The sequence below is a fragment of the Balaenoptera musculus genome, chromosome 2, assembly GCF_009873245.2.
Source record: "Balaenoptera musculus isolate JJ_BM4_2016_0621 chromosome 2, mBalMus1.pri.v3, whole genome shotgun sequence".
NCBI lineage: Eukaryota > Metazoa > Chordata > Mammalia > Artiodactyla > Balaenopteridae > Balaenoptera > Balaenoptera musculus.
Window position 1 is genome coordinate 42,029,331 of NC_045786.1, and position 19,256 is coordinate 42,048,586.

A 19,256-nucleotide genomic window follows, 5' to 3' on the forward strand; every position below is an offset into this window, starting at 1 on the left:
TCACAAAATAAACTCCGCACACCTTCTTGTGTGCTTTCACAACTAAGTGTCACCCACCTCTTCAGACTTATCTCCCATCACCACCAACACAAATTCAGCAGGGCCAGACTTTCCACTACCATCCTTCCCCGCTCACTGAACAACATGCTCACTGCCACTCATCCCTCTACCATCTGGTCTGTGCCTTGAACAAATTCTGAGGATTTCTCAGCCAACGAAATGATCCTTCATCTTCAAGACCTGACTGAAGTCCTGTCCCATCAAATAAGTTTTTTTCACGTCTCCAGACCATACCAACCCCAAACCCTCCAGCCTCTCACAAGTCTAACTATCCATACCTCTAAGCCAGCTCCTCACCAAACAGGCACTTTTCACCAGTCTGCTTCAGATAATTCACTCTAACAACAGTTTTTAAAAAAAAAAAAACACACACACACCTAGAATTTACTTTTTCCAGCCTCGATTCATTCATTTATCCATTTCATCTTATAATTCCCTCACTTTAGGGAGATGATATATCAGCTTTCACCCAGATTCTTAAAGTAAATAGCACTTTTGCCAATGAAAGAGTGCCACCTAGTTGTGGCACAGGGTATAACTGACCATGGCAGTAGGAAGCTCTACATGCTACTTTTACAGAAATGCACTGTACATAAAAATAAGCCAGAGTATCGTTTGGCAGGGCAATGCAATTGTTTTATACACACATCTTATCACCCCGATCAGTCTACCTCACAAGTCTTACGGGCATTATTTGTTCTCCGCTCAGTATCATGCATTATTAGTCACTTAACATTTACTAAATCAAATTCAATTTCTGAAGTGTATTATGCCAATAAATTCATGTGTAGATGGTTAAAAATTCCTTTGATAATCACATGAGAGCATTTTTTGAGTTTATTATAAGAATTAAACAGCAAAAATAAGTATAAAATGAAATCTTGCGATTTACTCACATATAATGGAGCTTGTTGTGGATTAAGTTTCATGACCCAGGACACTGAAACAGGAAAGGGAGAAATAAATGAGAATAAAATTAAAAGTTATCGTCAAAAATTTAAAACCCTCCAAAAGTCCTAGATGTCAAGCAAGGTTACAAAAGCACAATCACAAGTCTGAGATTACTGGATGCCCAGCTTTCCTTAGAGGTTTGGGGAGGCAAGAAGGTCAAAGATTGCAGAATGCCTTGTAGCCCAGATTCCATCTTTTCAAGTGGGGAGAAAGATTTTCTGATTGAAAAATAAAGACAAAAGGCTTCACTGTCATAGAAGAAGTTTCAACAACAAACCAACAGGATATTAAAATCAGTTACCAAAGCAAGAACAGCGTGTGTGCAGTTATACTTTTACATAATCCCCCAAACTCACATGATGCTACCTAACCAGGGATTCCCCCCAGTCTCACTGGGGCGCTTAGGGTAGGAGGGATCGGCAGACCACTAGAGAGCCCTCTTCCTCTCAGCCCTCCTCTCAGAGAAGGGGGGCTACTGCTGGCCTCCAACAACGAGAAGTTGTCACTTTCCTCAAAAATTAATAGCTGGATTCCCTGTGGTTACCTGCACTAAATGAATTCTCACAAAAATCTTAGGAAGAACTTTAGAGGAGACTTCCAGCATTACATAATACATTTGTGAATACTGAGAATAGCATGTTCTTAAAAGTTTAACTTGGTAATTTGACCAGGATTTCCTCTAAGCCAAAATGATCATCGTCCAGTATTGTGTACTTCAGAAGGGCAGGTCTTTTGCCAAATACAACGAATTTGAGAATAAGCTGATCCCATCTTCACAAGAGTCAGAGAAGCAGACCCAAGTGATTTCATTATAATCAACTTTAAGTGTCTTACCCATGATAGGGGACTGGATTAAATTATTATCCAGCAATATAAAAAACAACAGTACAGGAATGTCATTCATACATGCAAAAAAAAAATTAAATTCCCATATGTGGTATTATACCAGACCAGATCACAAAAGCATAACAATTAATTGAAATCCCAACAGCATAAACTGGAGGTTATCCAAGACCAGATTTTAGAATAAAAAGCAATGCCTTAGCAACCGTGCATAACTCCAAGACCAGAATCCTCTCAATATTAAAATTCTCACAAATCTGCCAGTTTGGTCAGGCTGTGTGTGTCTGAGGATCAAGGCTCACCCAAAAAAAACAGGTAACACACACCTGTGGAAAAAAAATATCTATAACCAGGCACCTAAGCACAATCACCTCCAACCAGCAGGCCATGGGTTTCACTGTGTTCTGCTGGAAGACATGCTCACAGCCAGGGAGCCCCCGCAGTGACTGACCACCTCCCTGCCTGCCCCGTTCATCCTCTGGTCTACCTGCCACACACACACATTGTAAGAGACTTCCCAGCTCAGGGCACTCTTTCCTTCTGCCAGCCTTCACTTAATGATTTTGCACCCACAGGTGCTAAAAATCACCTGCAAAAATCCACACTGAAAACCAAGCTTGAGAAATGTAGCAATAACCAACGCTTTTAGTAGAAAAATAGAGATTTCCTGCCCATCAGATGCAAATAGCAAGCATAAATAAAAAAAAGAAAGACTGAAGATTGAGTACTTTCTCAACGCATTAAATATCCATTTAATTTAAAATTAAGCTCACTGTGCTCACTGGTCTTTTAATCAGCTTTCCAGGTCCTATTCAGACTTACCTGGGACAAAAGACTAAAAGAACCTATAAATTTATGAACCAATTTGCCTTAATAACTTCTGAAGTGTTCCTGTCATCCCAAGCAGAAGAAATATCAGTGGAAATCAAAACAGGAATTAACACTTTGTAATCCATAAGGTTTAGAGAAATCCACAGAGACAAACTAGTGACTTAACAGCCCTCTGATGCTTCTTGATTTGCCAAAAAACCTAGAATGATGTGTATAAGGACCACAAACATCAACTTATCTGATGTTCCCACTGCATTTGACGAAAGATCTGGTGAAACTCACTTGGCTCTAAGGGCTGATGCCATCTGAACTGTCTGCAATCATGAACTTGCCAAAACTTATTTCAAAGCCAAACCCATACAAGTTATTCTGATATGAGGATTAAAGAGGGATGACAAAGTGTCTGTCCATTCACACTGGTCAAATGGACAGGTCATTGTTGTGTTGGCAACACAGCCGTTGAAAGAATAAATCTGTCAGAAGTCATCGAGGTAATGACCCCAGAAGCATCGGATTGGTAAATTCAGATTGCCTTTAGGCTTCTTCAATGCTGACATACCAGGGGAAAGCGAGGACTAACATTTATAGAGCTTTATATCTAATATAATTTTTAATCCCCATAAAAAGATATTATTTTCTCCCATTTCATTGGGAGGGCAAAGTTCTTTCAATGATTAAATTATTTAATATCAACATCAAGAGGTGGGAGAACCCAGATTCAAACCCCGTCTGATGCCACAAATTGACTTGCCCTACGTCTAGCCCTCATTCTACAAGCAATACAGACTGTCTTTGACTTTGTTAATTCAACTGTCACTGGGCGTCTCCAATGTGCCAGGCACCGTCGTACTCAAGGCACTGAGAGTACAGAAGCTTCACAGAGCTTATCCTAGGAGTAACACAGATAAATAAAGCATTAAAATAAACAGTTTTCAGATAGTGATTAGTGAGTGCTATTGAGAAAAATAAAACAGAGAAGAGGGAACAGGAAATGAATAAGATACAGTTTTAAATATGGTGCTGAGAGAAGGCCTCTGTGAGGTGACTTTTACCCAAAAAATGAAAGAGATTAAGAAAGCTAGTAATACAGATAACAGATGAAAGACCCTCAAACCGGTCCTAAAACTGAGAACTCAGAGTTCTGATGCTAAACCATCGAAAACTTGCTACGTATAATCCCTCAACTTACTTCACACATTTAAACAGACTTACTTTACTTACTTTAGAACTGTGTTGTAAAAAAGGAGCATATTATAGGAAGGCAGTCTTTTGGGTCAAAGTAAATGCACTTAAAAATCAGCGTATACACCAAGACCAATTTGGAGATCACTGGACTCTTTGCTTTGCCAACAGACTTTTTATCAAGCTTTCCCAAATGGAAAATTAAAGAAATGCACTATGTCCATCCAATCATTTCATCAAGGAATTTTAAGAGAGAAAACCCTAGAATTTCTTCCATACCCAATAACTAACTAGTGAGTGACCTTGCACAAGTTCACAAGTTTACTGGGCTGCTTCCATGTAACACAAGCACAACATGTGACAGACACAGTGGGACAGTAAAGGTTGCATGCCATTTGAAAGAGACCATGAAGAAAAGGAACTATCAAAACTCAAAGATTTAAATGATGTGATTTTAAGTATGTTCACCAACTCTGCCACTCAGTAGTAACCTGCTACAGTTCCGAGGAGTCATAAATTCAGGGGGTGTGAAATAATTACAAGCACGGTAATTAAGTATTTTTATTCTTCCCACATTTTGCATTTTATTTCAAAATGCTCAAAGGAAAACCAAATTTAATAGCTTGCTATTGTATAAATGTCACACGTTCACTTTATGTCAAAACAAGACTCAACCAATTTTAATGCAACTCTCTCAATTATATAAATCTACACACTCCCACAACACCCCCATGCAAGAAGTCTCAGGGTACTGCTGATTATGATTAGACTTTGTGCTGATCCCTTCTTGCACTTTAACATAAACTATCACCATAAGGTGCAATGCACAAACCATCATCAGAATGTACACCAGCTTTGTATGAACATTAACAGTAGCAAAAGTTTTGGAATATTTTGCAATTCACTCTACCTGAAAATGACTGTGTAGAAACTCAGTCACTATACAGGATCACAGAGAAACTCAAGCGAGAAGTGATACGCCCGTTTGATTAGTTTGGGGGAAGTAAAGGACAGAAAGCGCTTCCACCAACCAATGTGCCTGAGCAAACGAATGCAAAACCTTAGAAGCTACAAAAAAAAAAAAAAATTTACACACCTAAATAAAACTTGGTGTCCACAACAGGTGTCAGCAAACATTTTTGTAAAGAGCCAGATGGTAAATATTTTAGACTTTGCAGGTCATATGGTCTCTGCTGCAATATATAAATGACTTGGGTGGGGCCATGTTCCAATAAAACTTTATTTACAAAAAGAGGAAGAAGGCTAGATTCAGCCAGTAGGCCACAGAATGCCAACTCCTGGTCAAAAACTAAAAAAATACCTCTTAATAATCCAAAGGAGCACTATGTCCTCACTCAACAGTTTTATATGTCTCAAAGAATATTTTCATCTAAAAAAACACTTCTCAATACAGGAAAGGCATAGGGTGTGGCACAATATTCTCTAGATGATAAATCAGATTAAATGGGTAGGCATCCAAGTTCTTTACTAATGAACTGTATGAGCAAGTCACTTAACTTGTCTGAATCTCAGTCTCCTTACGTGTAGAAAGGGGATAATAACTGCTGCCTATATTATGGAGTTGGTGTAAGAATCAAAAGCAAGTGCCAAGTACTAATGTAGAATATGTCTCCAGTGTATATACTGTGTGAATAGAGTGAGATGCCAAACAGTACGCATAGTATCCTCTTTTTGTGTAAGAAAGGGGGAAATAAGAATATATATCCATGTTTGCTAGTATCTGCATAAAGAAACACTGGAAGGATACATTAGAAACTAATAAAACTGGATATGAAAGGTGAGGGTCACACGGTAGAAGAGGATGTGGGTGGGAGAACGACTTCTTAATAAATCTTTTTATATTGAATTGAAAAAAAAAAAGTGCCAAGTAAAGCACTTAAGCACCCTTGCCAGGCACAGAGTAGAAGCCACTGTTCCTTCTTCCTGGCAGAGTTTCTGGGTCTCAGTGGAGACTACCACATAAAATACTTTGAAAAGTATAAACGGTTAAATGAAAGGCTTCAGGTAGCAAGAGATGCATTTCTGTCTTAAAACACGTTGGTGGGTAAAGTAGAATTACAAAATATAACAAAATAACCACAGAAAAGGATCTGCAGGAACAAATACCAAAATGTTAAATGTATGTATTTCTGGGGATTACAGGGAATTTTCATTCCTAAATTATATTTCTTAATTATAACTATTTAAACAATGAACAGGTATTACTTTTGCAATCAGAAAGGAAACATTACACACAGCACATCTGGTTTAAGTCCCCGGTCATTCAGTGTATCGCAACTGACCTAGAAATGAGTAAAAAGACCTTTTTTTTTTCCTAAATGAAAACACTGAATAAATCTACAATCTTTACTAAAGGTCCCTAGAGCTAATAAAAGCAAAGCAATTAAAACAAGAATGTCTGCAGCCATATGTTTGTAAACTTAAACCAAACTCACTATTCTTTAGCCACAGCCACATAGTACACTAAACAAGCCTTTAACAGGTGCTCCACCCTTAACGAAATGCCCAAGGGGAGGTGGCGGGAGGGGGAAGAGAATCACAGGGCCCCCTCAACACCGTATCACGTAATTATACTGCAGACTGCAAACTCTCTTGAACCTGTGAGCGTGGAGATCTCAGCCCATTTCCTAAGGACCAGCTGTCCGTCTCTGACAAACCTATCACTTCAACTGGTTTTTGCGAATGATTTTTGTCATCCACAACAGGAAAGCTTCTAAATCCACAAAAAAGATGTGCAGCCCCCAGTCTCATTAGGAGGAGGACAGCTGTTTGGGACACAGCCAAGTGTAAACAGAGTATTTTTACCTGCAGGGTACTTCCATGGCAAAATGTGCTTCAAATGAATTTCCCTGGCCAGAGACCCTGCTAAGACTGGGCTACAGTAAATCCTTCGAAACCCACAAACATTTGGGGTGAGGGTTAACATGGAAATGACAATGCATACTCTGGATTCTTGCAAAATAGTCAACATTCAGGTCTTCCTCAAGGAAAATAACAAGATCCAAAGACTCCTTCCTTCATTCCTAAGGAGTCTGGGCTGGTGGCTATAAACATGTTATGAACTGGTTGAGGGTGGGAGCCAGGAATTCTGAACAATAGAAAAAGAAGCACAGTACAAAGAGCAGACAGACTCTTCCTGGGGAGGATGTCAAGTTATACAAAAAATACAGAATACTACATGTACGAAACACATTTCCTGAATTAGGGACTGAGGAAATCTTACAGAAGCCTCATAAATGTCCAAGTTCTTCTGTTTAAAAAGATGCACTGATTAATAACTGAGCAGTCTGCTCTAAGCAGTGATTCTCAAATCTTAGTGCACATGAGCATCCACCGGAGCCTTCTTAAATAATGCCGACTCTTGCCCGGTCCCCTCCCCCCACTTCCACCATCAGAGTCCAAATCAGAAGACCAAACCTTGTGATGTTTTTGCTTTGAAATCATGGCCCACACTTTTGGAAACAATGGTGTTGAGATCCATAACACGTGTCTGGTTCTCTCACGGCACAGTAAGCCTTGCTCTGTCCCACTGTCTCATGACACAGTACTTACTACACACCAAGAAAAAAGCAAAGCACTAGTCAGAATTGGGGTGAGATGGGAAGAGGGGCCTATGGCAGGTAGTCAGGACATGAAAAGAATGAAGAATCTAACAAAGTGCAATACTTACCGTAAAACAAAAGGATTCAGCAAACTAAGACAAAAACCCAAACAACAAAACACTAACACCCACATTCACTCATTTAATTTCTTCTTTATCAGTGCTGGATTACCCAATAGGCAGAATGATCCTGAACTTAGGGCAAACATACACACGCAAAGTAATTATCGTGGAACAAAAAAATCAGAACTCTTTCCACGATAATTAATTAACTAATTAAAATAATTAAGAAATTAAACTTAATTTTAAAACTCTGACTTTCTTACACTCATCTTAGAGCTTGCTCTAAAATTCATATGGGAGAGTACACCATAGTCTTTTTAGAGCTTAAGGCCTCCTTTTCTTTATATATGTATATAATTTCTGCCTGGCACATAAAGACTCAATAATGGGAGATAATCTCATATTTCTGAGCCCTTAGAATATTCCATGTACAGCTAGATGCTGAGCTTTAGGGATAAACACCACATGGCCGGTACCAATTTCATAAGTGACACATATTAAGTAACCAGGTAATTTATAGTACAATATGATTAAGTGCAATAATAAAAATTTTACAAGGATCAGGAAGGAGCTATAAACTCTCTAGAAGGTGGAGGCCCAGACACAGCTTACTGGAAGAGGCCAACCCTGAGGCAATTTTCACCAAGTGGACATAGAAGTGTAGTGCAGAAAAAACTGCATAACCACAGACAAGACAGCACAGTAAGTTCTTAAGAACAATACAGAAGAAATGAGAAGTGCAAGCAGGGGATGATGGGAGAAGTCAGGAGAGGCACTCATGTAAATTCACATGCCTCAAAGCTGCTCGGCCTCAGAAGCCAAGGAAGGAAGACAGAGAAAATATACAAACCAGTGGACACAGCTCTAGCCTAAAGAAATTATGGTCATACAATGGCACTGGCATCAACAAATCTCTGCTTTGTTTTTTCTTCTTCATTTTCTTTTCTTTCCTTTCTTTGTCATCCCTCTTTTTTTAAAGCTCAGCTCAAATGTCGGATCATACACAACTGCAGGTTCAAAGATTCGTTAAAAAGTTTCACTGGAAGGTAATCATGTAGCCTAAACTCAAACCCAGACAGAGCAAGTATCTGTTGCGGGTTACAACCAGTAAGGCCAGGCCAGAACCTCACCATGGCTTTCCTGAGGTGCAGCAAGCAAAGGCTGGCTTCCCAATCAATTTCCACAGGCCCTGGGATCCTCATCCCAAACCCTAGGCAAATCCTATCAGCCATGGAACTCTATAAACGCGGACTCAGAAGCAGCCCACATTACCCTCCTTCCCCAAGTAGGAATCACTTGCCAGTCTACCTGCCTCTGCTTGTAGACGTGAGTGCCAGGGCCTTATCACCTTGAGAAAATCTCTCCATGCTCCATTTGCACCTCTGACTCAACCTTCCTAAAATGCTTCTTTCATTCTGCAGCTTCCTCTCTGCCTACATAGTAGTATGCAATCACTTAGCAAGGTTCTTTGGGGGCACCAACCTCTTTTCTTTAGGAAGTTCTAGGCAATAGCACTAAGATCTGCCTTGCTTCAAGAAAGGGAGGGAAAAGCCTAAAAATAAGATGTGATCACAGTTTTGGGAACAGATTTAACCCATCTTAGTTCTTCTAAAGGTGGAGCCCTGCACCCTAGGGCTCATAAGCCCAGATGCTGCATCCACAGACACACACGGGCAGCTTGGGACTGGCAGTTGCCAACAGAGAGATTAATAAGCTCACTACATTTCCTCTGCAAAATATTCCATATCATATTTATTTTACACCAACTCTCTATAAGCCACTTTGATAATAATGAAGATACTAAAGGAACAGATGACTGCACAGTGCCCATCTGGATTGGGGAATCAACCTTCTAGCATTTAAGAATTCTTGGCCGCGGGGGCATGGGGGGGAGGAGGCAGGTCCGAGAGGGAGGGGATATATGTGTACATGTAGTTGATTCACTTCATTGTACAGCAGAAACTAACACAACATTGTAAAGCAACTATACCCCAATTAAAAAAAAAAAAAAAAAAAACAGAATTCTTTAGCAACCCCTCAAAAAAGAATGCAAGGATAAAAATGAGAATGGCAATATAATTCAGAGAAGGAGACAGACAGACGTGGATTTGAGTTGTTAACTCTTGCACTTCTGGCTGCATACCCTGGACAAGTTATTTAACTGCCAGGCTTTATTCTCATGTGTAAAATGGGGGAAAATAAGAATAAAAGATGTGTGTAAAATGTTCATACAGTACTAAGCAACAAGAAAATACTCAATAAATTAAGTTCCTGTTCTTATTGCCTGGTGTGAGTTATGTGATTAGCCATTTCAGCACTCACCTCGCGTCACATTCAACTACTCTACCATCCTAATCACTGCTGATGTCTAATTCTAAATAAAGGGCATTGATGAGGGAAATGGGGACCCCAACAGATACAGTGCTCTACTAAATATGCCCTTTATCTTTGGTGAACTCTCAGAGGCCATCCAGGCTCCCCCACTACCCCTTCTGATGTCTCTGCATAGTGTTCAGTGCATTATCTACGCGGCCTTATTTAGCACTCCTCTCCCCTACCCCATACCCTACCTTCCACTCAGCTCCTACACACACCATCTGCATGCACCATGCTCAGTCCAGTCCTCACTCCTTTGCTCAAGATAATGCCTTCCACCTTGCTGATAAGCTAATCTATACAATCAGCAGTAAGTCACACACTGCGTTTTATTTCTCTTTTATTTCTGTGCTTACCTTTTCCCCTTAACTTGTTTATCCTAGCCCACCACACCCGTATATGTCTTCTGTAGCACTCCTCCACACCACTACTGCTCCTGTCACAGCATCTGGCATAGTACTGAGCACCCAATAAATACTAAAGAAATACCTGATTGACATGAACATCAGAGACAGAAATTAATCAGCTTTTCCACACCATTTGTTGGTAAAGGATCCACAGCTGTAAGAACAAAAATCAATCTTACCAAAATATCTAAGGTCAGTCTAGTCCCAGAAGGCTTACCTAGTAGCTTATTTAAGAAATCCAGCCTGGATCAATTTGCTTGATTGGCCAGAGAGGTAACAGAGACCAGAGTGGGGGAATTCAGCATCATTTAACTGGACAACAACCTCAAAGTAAAGGGGAGGGCAAAGAGCTGCTTCACACCATACTTAGGCTCTTGCATGATGATTGGTACTTCAGGGAAGAGGAACACTTGCACATGTTATTTCAATCCTCTTTTGGTGTTTAACACAGGCTTGCGGTTTCCTGCAAAAATAGTTTCTGCTGCTTTGCAGAGACCTATATAGAGAACAAAACTCCAAATGGCTATTCCACAGGTGAGAATTTTGCCGCCAGCTGTATCCTGTTATCCAAAGGAAACGGAACTGTAAGCTGCCAGGAGGTCCAGATACAGGAGAGCAAGACCATAAATTCAGTAAGTGCTGACAATCTTATCCCTATGGTAATAAGTATAAACTTTAAATTTAGAAAAATTCACACACAGCTGGGTTTTATGTAAATTAACCTCAGCAGGGGTTAAGAGAGACATCCTGTAAAGAGACTGCCAAATTCAAGCCTTATACTTCCTTCATCCCCCCCAACCTCTATCATCCAAAAAGCAAGCAATCCAATGAGCTAAACCAATTATAAACTATTTGGAAAGACTAAATATAGGCAAGTGGGCGCTCACACAAATGTAGACATTACCGAGCTGGATGACGTAACCTGGACAAATCCCAAGGCCTGGAGTGGCTACTTGGTTAGAAATTATTTCACAGTGACACACAGCCCACCTTCCTGGTCACATTACATGACAAAAGCACTATCACATCATTCCCACAAGTGGCAGGCAGAAGAGGTATTAGAAACAGATGTTAGGAATGTCAATGTTAGCTTTTAAATTGTTAAAATGGTTCTCATATCTCGAGGATAAATATTGCCTTCAATGTTATTCTCCAGTAGTATGTCTTTAAATTAACATTTTGAGAACAATGGTATTTGAAAACATGAGAGGTGGCTTTTGTTTTTTTTAAACGATCTCAAAATCGGAGGGAAAGTTTTAAACAACAAAGACTTCAAGTAAAAGAAATTTGTATATTTCATAATTAAATGAAAATTCTAAAAAGTCAAAGAAACTCCAGTATTTTCAGCAGCCCGCTATTAGAGTTTTTTGGGTTTTTAAAAAATATTTATTTATTTTGGCTGCACCGGGTCTTAGTTGTGGCACGTGGGATCTTCGTTGCTGCATGCGGGATCTTCTAGTTGCAGCATGCGGACTTCTTAGTTGTGGCAGCCGGACTTCTCAGTTGAGGCATGCATGCGGGATCTACTTCCCTAACCAGGAATCGAACCCAGGCCCCCTGCATTGGGAGCGCATAGTCCCACTGAACCACCAGGGAAGTCCCTGTTAGGGTTTTTTCAAATATTACTTTATTAACTTCTTAAGTGAAAATTTTCCTTTTTAAAGGAGATTTTCTATTCATAAAGCATCCCTGGCCTGAGTTATCCGTTAGGGAGTCATTTTGTTTTTATATCATACAATGAGCAGAGAGTATTTTTTAAAATTACTGATAAACTTAGTTTAGGTGGAAACAACTAGTCCAGTCAACTAAAAGCACACAAAAATCATCACCCCTACATCTAACAATCTAGATGCCATATAGAACCATAACAAACTATAGAACCTGTGATAATGTGATTAGCAGTTTTAGCAGAGAATTTAGCCACTTAAAGACTAAAATGTATCCGTGTTCTGACATAACAGAACTGTTTCTCACCTTCTCACTATACGGGAAAGGTCTCCCTCAGTAATCTCTCCTCCAAGTCACATTGAAGGGGAGTCTAAAGGAAACACTCTGCACTCATAGCGTCCACGGTAGGGGAGGAAGTGCCTATGCATTTTGAAAATGGTGATTTATAAGAGTTGTGGCTAATTCTGTTTGGATGTTAATAAAGACAATTCACTTTCAATTAGGACATACAGCTTCACAAAACAAACACACGTGTTTGACAACAATGAAGTAAAGAACTGGTAAGATTATATCTCAACTGAGTCGAAAATCAACTACAACATGTTCTGCAAATTCTGCTAACTTGATCAGTTCATTGAAAAATGGTTTAAAAATAATGATTCAAAAGGCAGCTTACCATCAAATTATTAAAAGGTTATTGCCCGGCTAACTTTGGGTGATATTACACTTGTTCTGGATTTAGAAATAACAGAGTTATGAGAAACTTTAGAGGTTATTCCCTGAATTTCAAATTTTCTGAATTCCTCTTAATAGGAAACTCTTAGAGGATCACATATACTAATTTTCCATTTCTTATTCTATCAGTTATTAATTTCCCCATTTGAACTAAGTTAAAACATAAGATCGTTGCTTTAAAACATTTAGCATTTCTAGCTATGTGTGAGTAGATAAGTGGCACATAACAGAAATGCATAATGATGAATTGTTTCAAGTAAATGTGGAAACAGACAATATTACTATGCACATGAAACTTCAAATATTTAATATATTTAGAATATACAAAAAAAAAGCTACAGAAAGTCAGGCATCTGCTACACAATACGCTTTCCTTTAAAATTACAATATTTCAAAATACAAAAAATATATATAGGTGTTTCATAAAATAAATGTTATCAAAGAATGACCCAAGTGCTAATAATCTGGTCATAATGAACACTTCAGTTGGCTACTTTTTTCTGAAAATCTTTACAATCAAAAAGTAAACTGGAACTTATTTGCAAAGCAAAAATAGAGTCACATATGTAGAGAACAAATTTATGGTTACCAAGGGGAGAAGTGGGGGATTGGGATGAACTGGGAGACTGGGACTGACATATATACACTACTATGCATAAAAAAGATAACTAATGAGAACCTACTGAATAGCACATAGAACTCTACTCAATGCTCTGTGGTGACCTAAATGGGAAGGAAATCTAAAAAAGGGAGTGGATATATGTATACGTATGACTGATTCACTTTGCTGTATAGCAAGAAACTAACACAACATTGTAAAGCAGCTATACTTCAATAAAAATTAATTAAAAATTAAAAAAAAATTTTTTTAAGTAAATTAATTTAGGGGAAAAGAGTAAAGATTTCCAGGCGTACTGTCCCCAAAATAAAACTGTTGCTTTGCAGGTTTTGTTAACTGGGAATGAGGGTGGGACTGAAGAACAGGTACCTGTACATGTGTCTTCCAAGAGCCCAGGCTGTCCAGAAAGCAATTCGATGCGGAAGGGATGACGAGGAGAAGATGTAAAGGATGCAAACAAAGGTATGTGAAAGGCAGCAAGAGGAAATAATTCAATTCAGCAAGTATTTGCGTGTGTACTCTAGACAGAGACTGCAGATAGAACAACAAACTATAAATAGTCCAAATAAACTCTCCTGAGAGCTCTGTGATCTTGGCTTTCTGATTCTCCACATAAATTAAACAGGTCCCACAGAGATCCCACCCCCACTGCAGCAACAGTTGGTTCAGTGCTGGATTAGTCACAGTTAGAAAACAGCCAGAACTCAGACTGCGCCGAAAGAATGAAAAGCCACGGTTGCTCCTAAGATCTGAGGTGGGAGATAGAAGAGGCAACACCTTCAACATGCCCCGCCAACTGATGAATGGATGAACTGCTCTGACCAGAGTAAGAGGACCACCCGGAGGAGGGCACTGAAGTCTGAGCCCTTGCCAGCTGTAAGACCTTCCTCCTCTGCATGAAGCAGCTGGTAATCACGGGCCTCTGAGAACCACTGTGGGTCAATCAAAAGTGGGCAGCTCTTCGGTACAGTAATGACACAGAGTAGATAGATGTTCTATACACTTTGTCTTTCACTGGCACAAACCCAGCCAGGCAAACCTGACTTGGGACAACCAACAAGAAAAAAACAGTAATGCAAGATGGAAAAGACTGGGAAACAGAATCCTCACTCCTTACTTGCAGCAACAGCAGAATCCTTGAGAAACAGAGGCCACTCAACTAACCACTAGTTTGGAAGCTTAGAGTTAAAACCCCAGTGATATGCACTCTCCTTCTAAGTGACTTGAATAAAATGAAAAAGGTGTTTTCCGCTATCAAACTTGGGCTCAGGAACAGCTGACTTCGTGGCTGGCTCTCCATCAGCAGGAAGTAAAATGGTGAAAACCACAAGCCAACAGTCTCAGCGCCTACCCCATGAGGTAAAAGCTCATAGATCAATTTTTTTTCATAGTTTTAAAAATATATTCCTAATTCCTCTTTCTTTCCCTCTGTTGCCCTCCCCAAATGCTGGTACAACCAAACTAAAGATCGCATTCTAAAATAACCTCCAGAGACATTTTAAAAAGAACAAAACGGCCCCAGTACCGACTACAGGAAAAAGCTAAGCAAAGATGAAGGCTGAAGACTGACTGCCGGCTCTATCCCACATTCCCCTCACCCTCCCCAACTTGACACATGACATACCTATGGAGAGACCTAGTCATTTTCTAGCTCGTATGTTTGCACAAAAATAGGAACACTAAATGTTCAGAGAAGAGAGTAAAAGGATTATCAACTAGTTCCAATTATACCAACTGATCTCATCCTCTTGTTACAAGCTGCTTCCTGGCCTCTGAAATCCATTTCTGAAATTCAACCAAGGGCATTTTTTAAAAAGTATTCCTTCCTCCCTCGTTCTCTCTCTCAAGCATACACTGGAAATACACTGGGTGGTAAACAAGCGCTCACTGGCTTTCAGAATTCATACTCACCAAAAATGTGTATATACCTCACTGACAGGTACATCGTAGCCTCCTGTTTCATTCCTCAGTGGGTGTTCTTCTTATTCTTCATCCAAAAGGCAAACATCGTAATTCTACCATCCTAACATCCTACAGCTTATCAGCTATGAAGACATAACGACCACCAACATCATCTTCACTGCCACTTATAGAAGAGTTTTCTTCACCTGTTCCAGGCACCTTGCTAATCCTCACTTAATCTATTTTACAAATGAAGAGAGTCATGGTTAAAGTTAAGTAACCTGTGTAAGGTCCCACAGTTAGTAAATGGTGGGAGCCAAAATCTGAACCCAGACCTTAACCCTTAGACTACTACACTGCTGCCTCTCCTACTCTGTAGTAAGCCTCATGACCTCCATTTCTTACTCTGTGAATGGAAGGGGTTGGAGTAGGTAATCATGAAAGTTCCTTCCATCTCTAGCACATCATAATTCCACGTATAGAAACACTGGGTACCTTAGGTATATAAAACAAAGGAGGAAAGGTGATTTTGTGAGCTGGGAATTAAACACAGTGAGGATGAGAAGAATTTCAATGGAAAATGCTTAGTGGAGGAAGCAGCATTTCACTAATTAAAGACTGAAGGGTGAGAAAGAAGGCGAAAACATGCTTGTTTAGAGCTTCTCTGTAGACTAATTCATCTGTTTCATCTCCCACCAAACTGAACCATTTTAGACTACTTTACAGAGGTGCCCTATTCTCTTTTTCCAAAGTAGTAGGTAACGGCCTACAGAAAAAGTCAGCTGCGTAATAAAAACAAGTAATGCAACTCAACAGACCAACATGTTCCTACCCACATCCAAATGGAAATGTTTATAAGCTTGAGAATCAGCTGGGAATGGACAGACTCACTTCTACACAAACACAGGCTAACATCCGCCAGCTAAAATCTGCTGCCCAAAAAATTTAGTTGCTGTTACAGGAACTTCTGAGAATGTTTTCTCCTAAATTCTACAAAAATCTGATAAAGAAAATAATCAAGCTTAAAAACCAATGCCCAAGCTTCAAGAGAATGAACAGGTAGTCTTTCACATTCAAAACTGCAATCAAAGTGAGTAACGTTTCTGTTGGTACTACATTAAATTTTACAAACTGTAAGTACTAAAAAGAAGTACACCATCCTATCACTTCATGGCACATACTGGAAAGTACATTGGCTTTTCATATAGGTAATTAGCAGTCTTCAAGTCTGCTACTAAATTGAACAGAAAATTAAAAAACAAAGCAGTTAAAAGCAAGATGAACAGACCAGAGACGTGTACTGTGACGTTCCATTACAGACCTTGATGGCTATCCCGGGTCAGCAAGGAACAAGTGAAGAATGCAGCCACCCACAGAATGCCTCCCCACCCAGTACAAGAGACAAAAAGAATACCACAGAGTTGGGGAATCTAAAAACTCAGTTATGGAATCTCCAAGGAGACACTCCTTCTTAGTTGATATTCAGATATGGGCTAACAGCCTCAGGCCTTGAGCTTTAACAAATAACAACCAAAAACCCCTCTAAGGGTCAGCATTAGCTGCACTTACCAATCCCAAGACAAGCTCTGCCTTTCAAGGAGTCTAGTCAAAACGGAACTAGAAGCAAGGAAAACATTTTCTAAATCTTGCCAACCAAATCAACCTATTCCTTTCACTTTCAAAATTTTCAACTCTTGAGTTAGGTTTCCAGTACCTCATTAGAAGATATACACCATGGAAAGTTAACTGGAGATGACTGAAAAAGAGCTCCACTAGTTAAAAAGTCAACAAAAAAATAAAGGCAGATTACCCTGTAGTAGACTACTGTGCTTACGGATAAGCAATTATAACTGAATAAAATATAAAAAGTTACCATTTGAAGGCACTGGAAGAAGATAAAAGCAGACAATGAGCTGAAAAAAAGAGAAAAGTACTGGGTGAGATTCACTTTTACATTGCTTTTCAACTAAGGTTACTTCCCAGACCACTTGAGACAGTAGACAGAACTCAAGCAGAAAGCAGCACCCTTAAAATCTGCATGTCAGCTTCCCTCAAATCCTTGGTAGACTCCTGAATTGTACATATACTGAGGAGAGTCCAAGATTTCCAACAGAAAGCAAATCTGTGAGGCTGAAAGAACTGAGCAGAGATCAAATTAAAGTGGGAGTTTGAGTCCAGTCCAATTAGCTGCCTGCCAGAACAAAAGTTAACATTTTTCAGAAGATAAAAAACAGAGTAGTCTCTAAAACATATCATCCACAATGTGTAGCATACGATAAAAAATTACTAGATACGTGGAATCACATATCTCATTTAACATCTTACTGGATACTTCATTAATAAATGAATTAGCTAAAATCTTCAAAACATGTTCATTTTATATTTGAGTAAGGTTCTTAACTTTACCTCTGAGAAGCCAAAGACAATATCCACAAATCACATATCTAAAAAAGTACTCATATCCAGGACTTCTAAGGAACTCTTCCAACTCAGTATTAAGAGCCCAACTAAAAATGGAAGAAGTAGACATTTCACTAAAGAAGATATATAAATGGCTAGTAGGCACATGAAAATACGCTCAACATCATCAGTCATTAGGGAACAGGCAAATTAAAACTACAATGAGATGCACATCTACCAGAATCAGAATCTATTAAAGAATTTGAATTCTTAGCTAAGTTTTATCACAAAGAAAACTCCAGGCCCAGAGAGCATCAAAGTGACAGGTACCAAACAGATAAGGGGAAAAGAATGATATCAATACCAAAAAAATGGAGGGGTGGGGGGATTTTCCAACTTACTTTATGAGGCCAACATTACCCTGATACTAAAACCAGACAAAGACACTACAAGAAAAAAATACAAACCAAACCTCTGATGAACACAGACACAAAAACCATTAACATAATGTTACCAATTCAAATCCAGAAATATGAAAAAGTATAATACACAATGACCCAACTGGGTTTATCCTGGGATACAGTGTTGGTTTATCTTTTGTAAATTAATGGAATTCACCACACTGACAAAATAAAACAGAAAAATGACACAAATATCTCATTAGATGTAGAAAAAGCATTTAACAAAACTCAATACTGATCCATTATAAAAAAACTAAGGAGGGGCTTCCCTGGTGGCACAGTGGTTAAGAATCCACCTGCCAATGCAGGGAACACGGGTTCAAGCCCTGCTCCAGGAAGATCCCACATGCCACGGAGCAACTAAGCCCGTGCGCCACAACTGCTGAGCCTGCACTCTAGAGCCCGCGAGCCACAACTACTAAGTCCGCATGCCACAACTACTGAAGCCCGCACGCCTGGAGTCCGTGCTCCACAACAAGAGAAGCCACCACAATGAGAAGCCCAAGCACCACAACAAAGAGTAGCCCCCACTCACCACAACTAGAGAAAGCCTGCGTGCAGCAACAAAGACCCAATGCAGCCAATAACAAATAAATAAAATAAATAAATTTTAAATTAAATTAAATTAAATTTTAAAAAACTAAGGAAACTAAGAATAGAAAGGAAATTTCATCAACCTGACAAAAGGGAATCTGCAAAAATCCTATAGCTAAAATTATACAGAAGGATAAAAGTTTGATTACTTATCCCTAAGACAGGCAACAAGAATATTAGCTCTCACTGGGAATCTACAAAAGAGCTACTAGAAACAAGTGATTTTAACAAGGTGGCAGGTCAATAAACAAGAATCCACTGTATTTCTACATGCTACAACAGACAAATGGAAGTTGAAATTTCAAACATCTATAATGGTTCCAAAAATATGAAATACTAAGTATAACTAATAAAATGTTACAACTGAAAACATGTTTTTAAAAAATACGTAAGATATTTAAAAATAGATACACATACCATAGCTAAATGCCAACTGTCCCCAAATTGAGTTACATATTTAATTCATTTCCAATCAAAACTTCAGTATTCTTTGTTACAGAAATCAACAAGCTGATTTGAAAACGCACATGGAAATGCAAATG

General features: G+C 39.2%; 1 protein-coding gene across 6 annotated transcripts in view; it reads right to left on the minus strand.

The window, feature by feature from the left end:
* AKAP13 (A-kinase anchoring protein 13) overlaps window positions 1–19,256 on the minus strand; it is a 344,813-nt gene that overhangs the window by 246,669 nt on the left and 78,888 nt on the right. For all 6 annotated transcript variants that reach the window (XM_036844174.1, XM_036844173.1, XM_036844172.1 and 3 more), the window contains exon 2: window positions 957–1,000. In XM_036844174.1, the coding sequence (XP_036700069.1) occupies window positions 957–989 (33 nt within the window). In that variant the 5' untranslated portion in view covers window positions 990–1,000. The remainder of the gene's footprint in view (window positions 1–956; window positions 1,001–19,256) is intronic.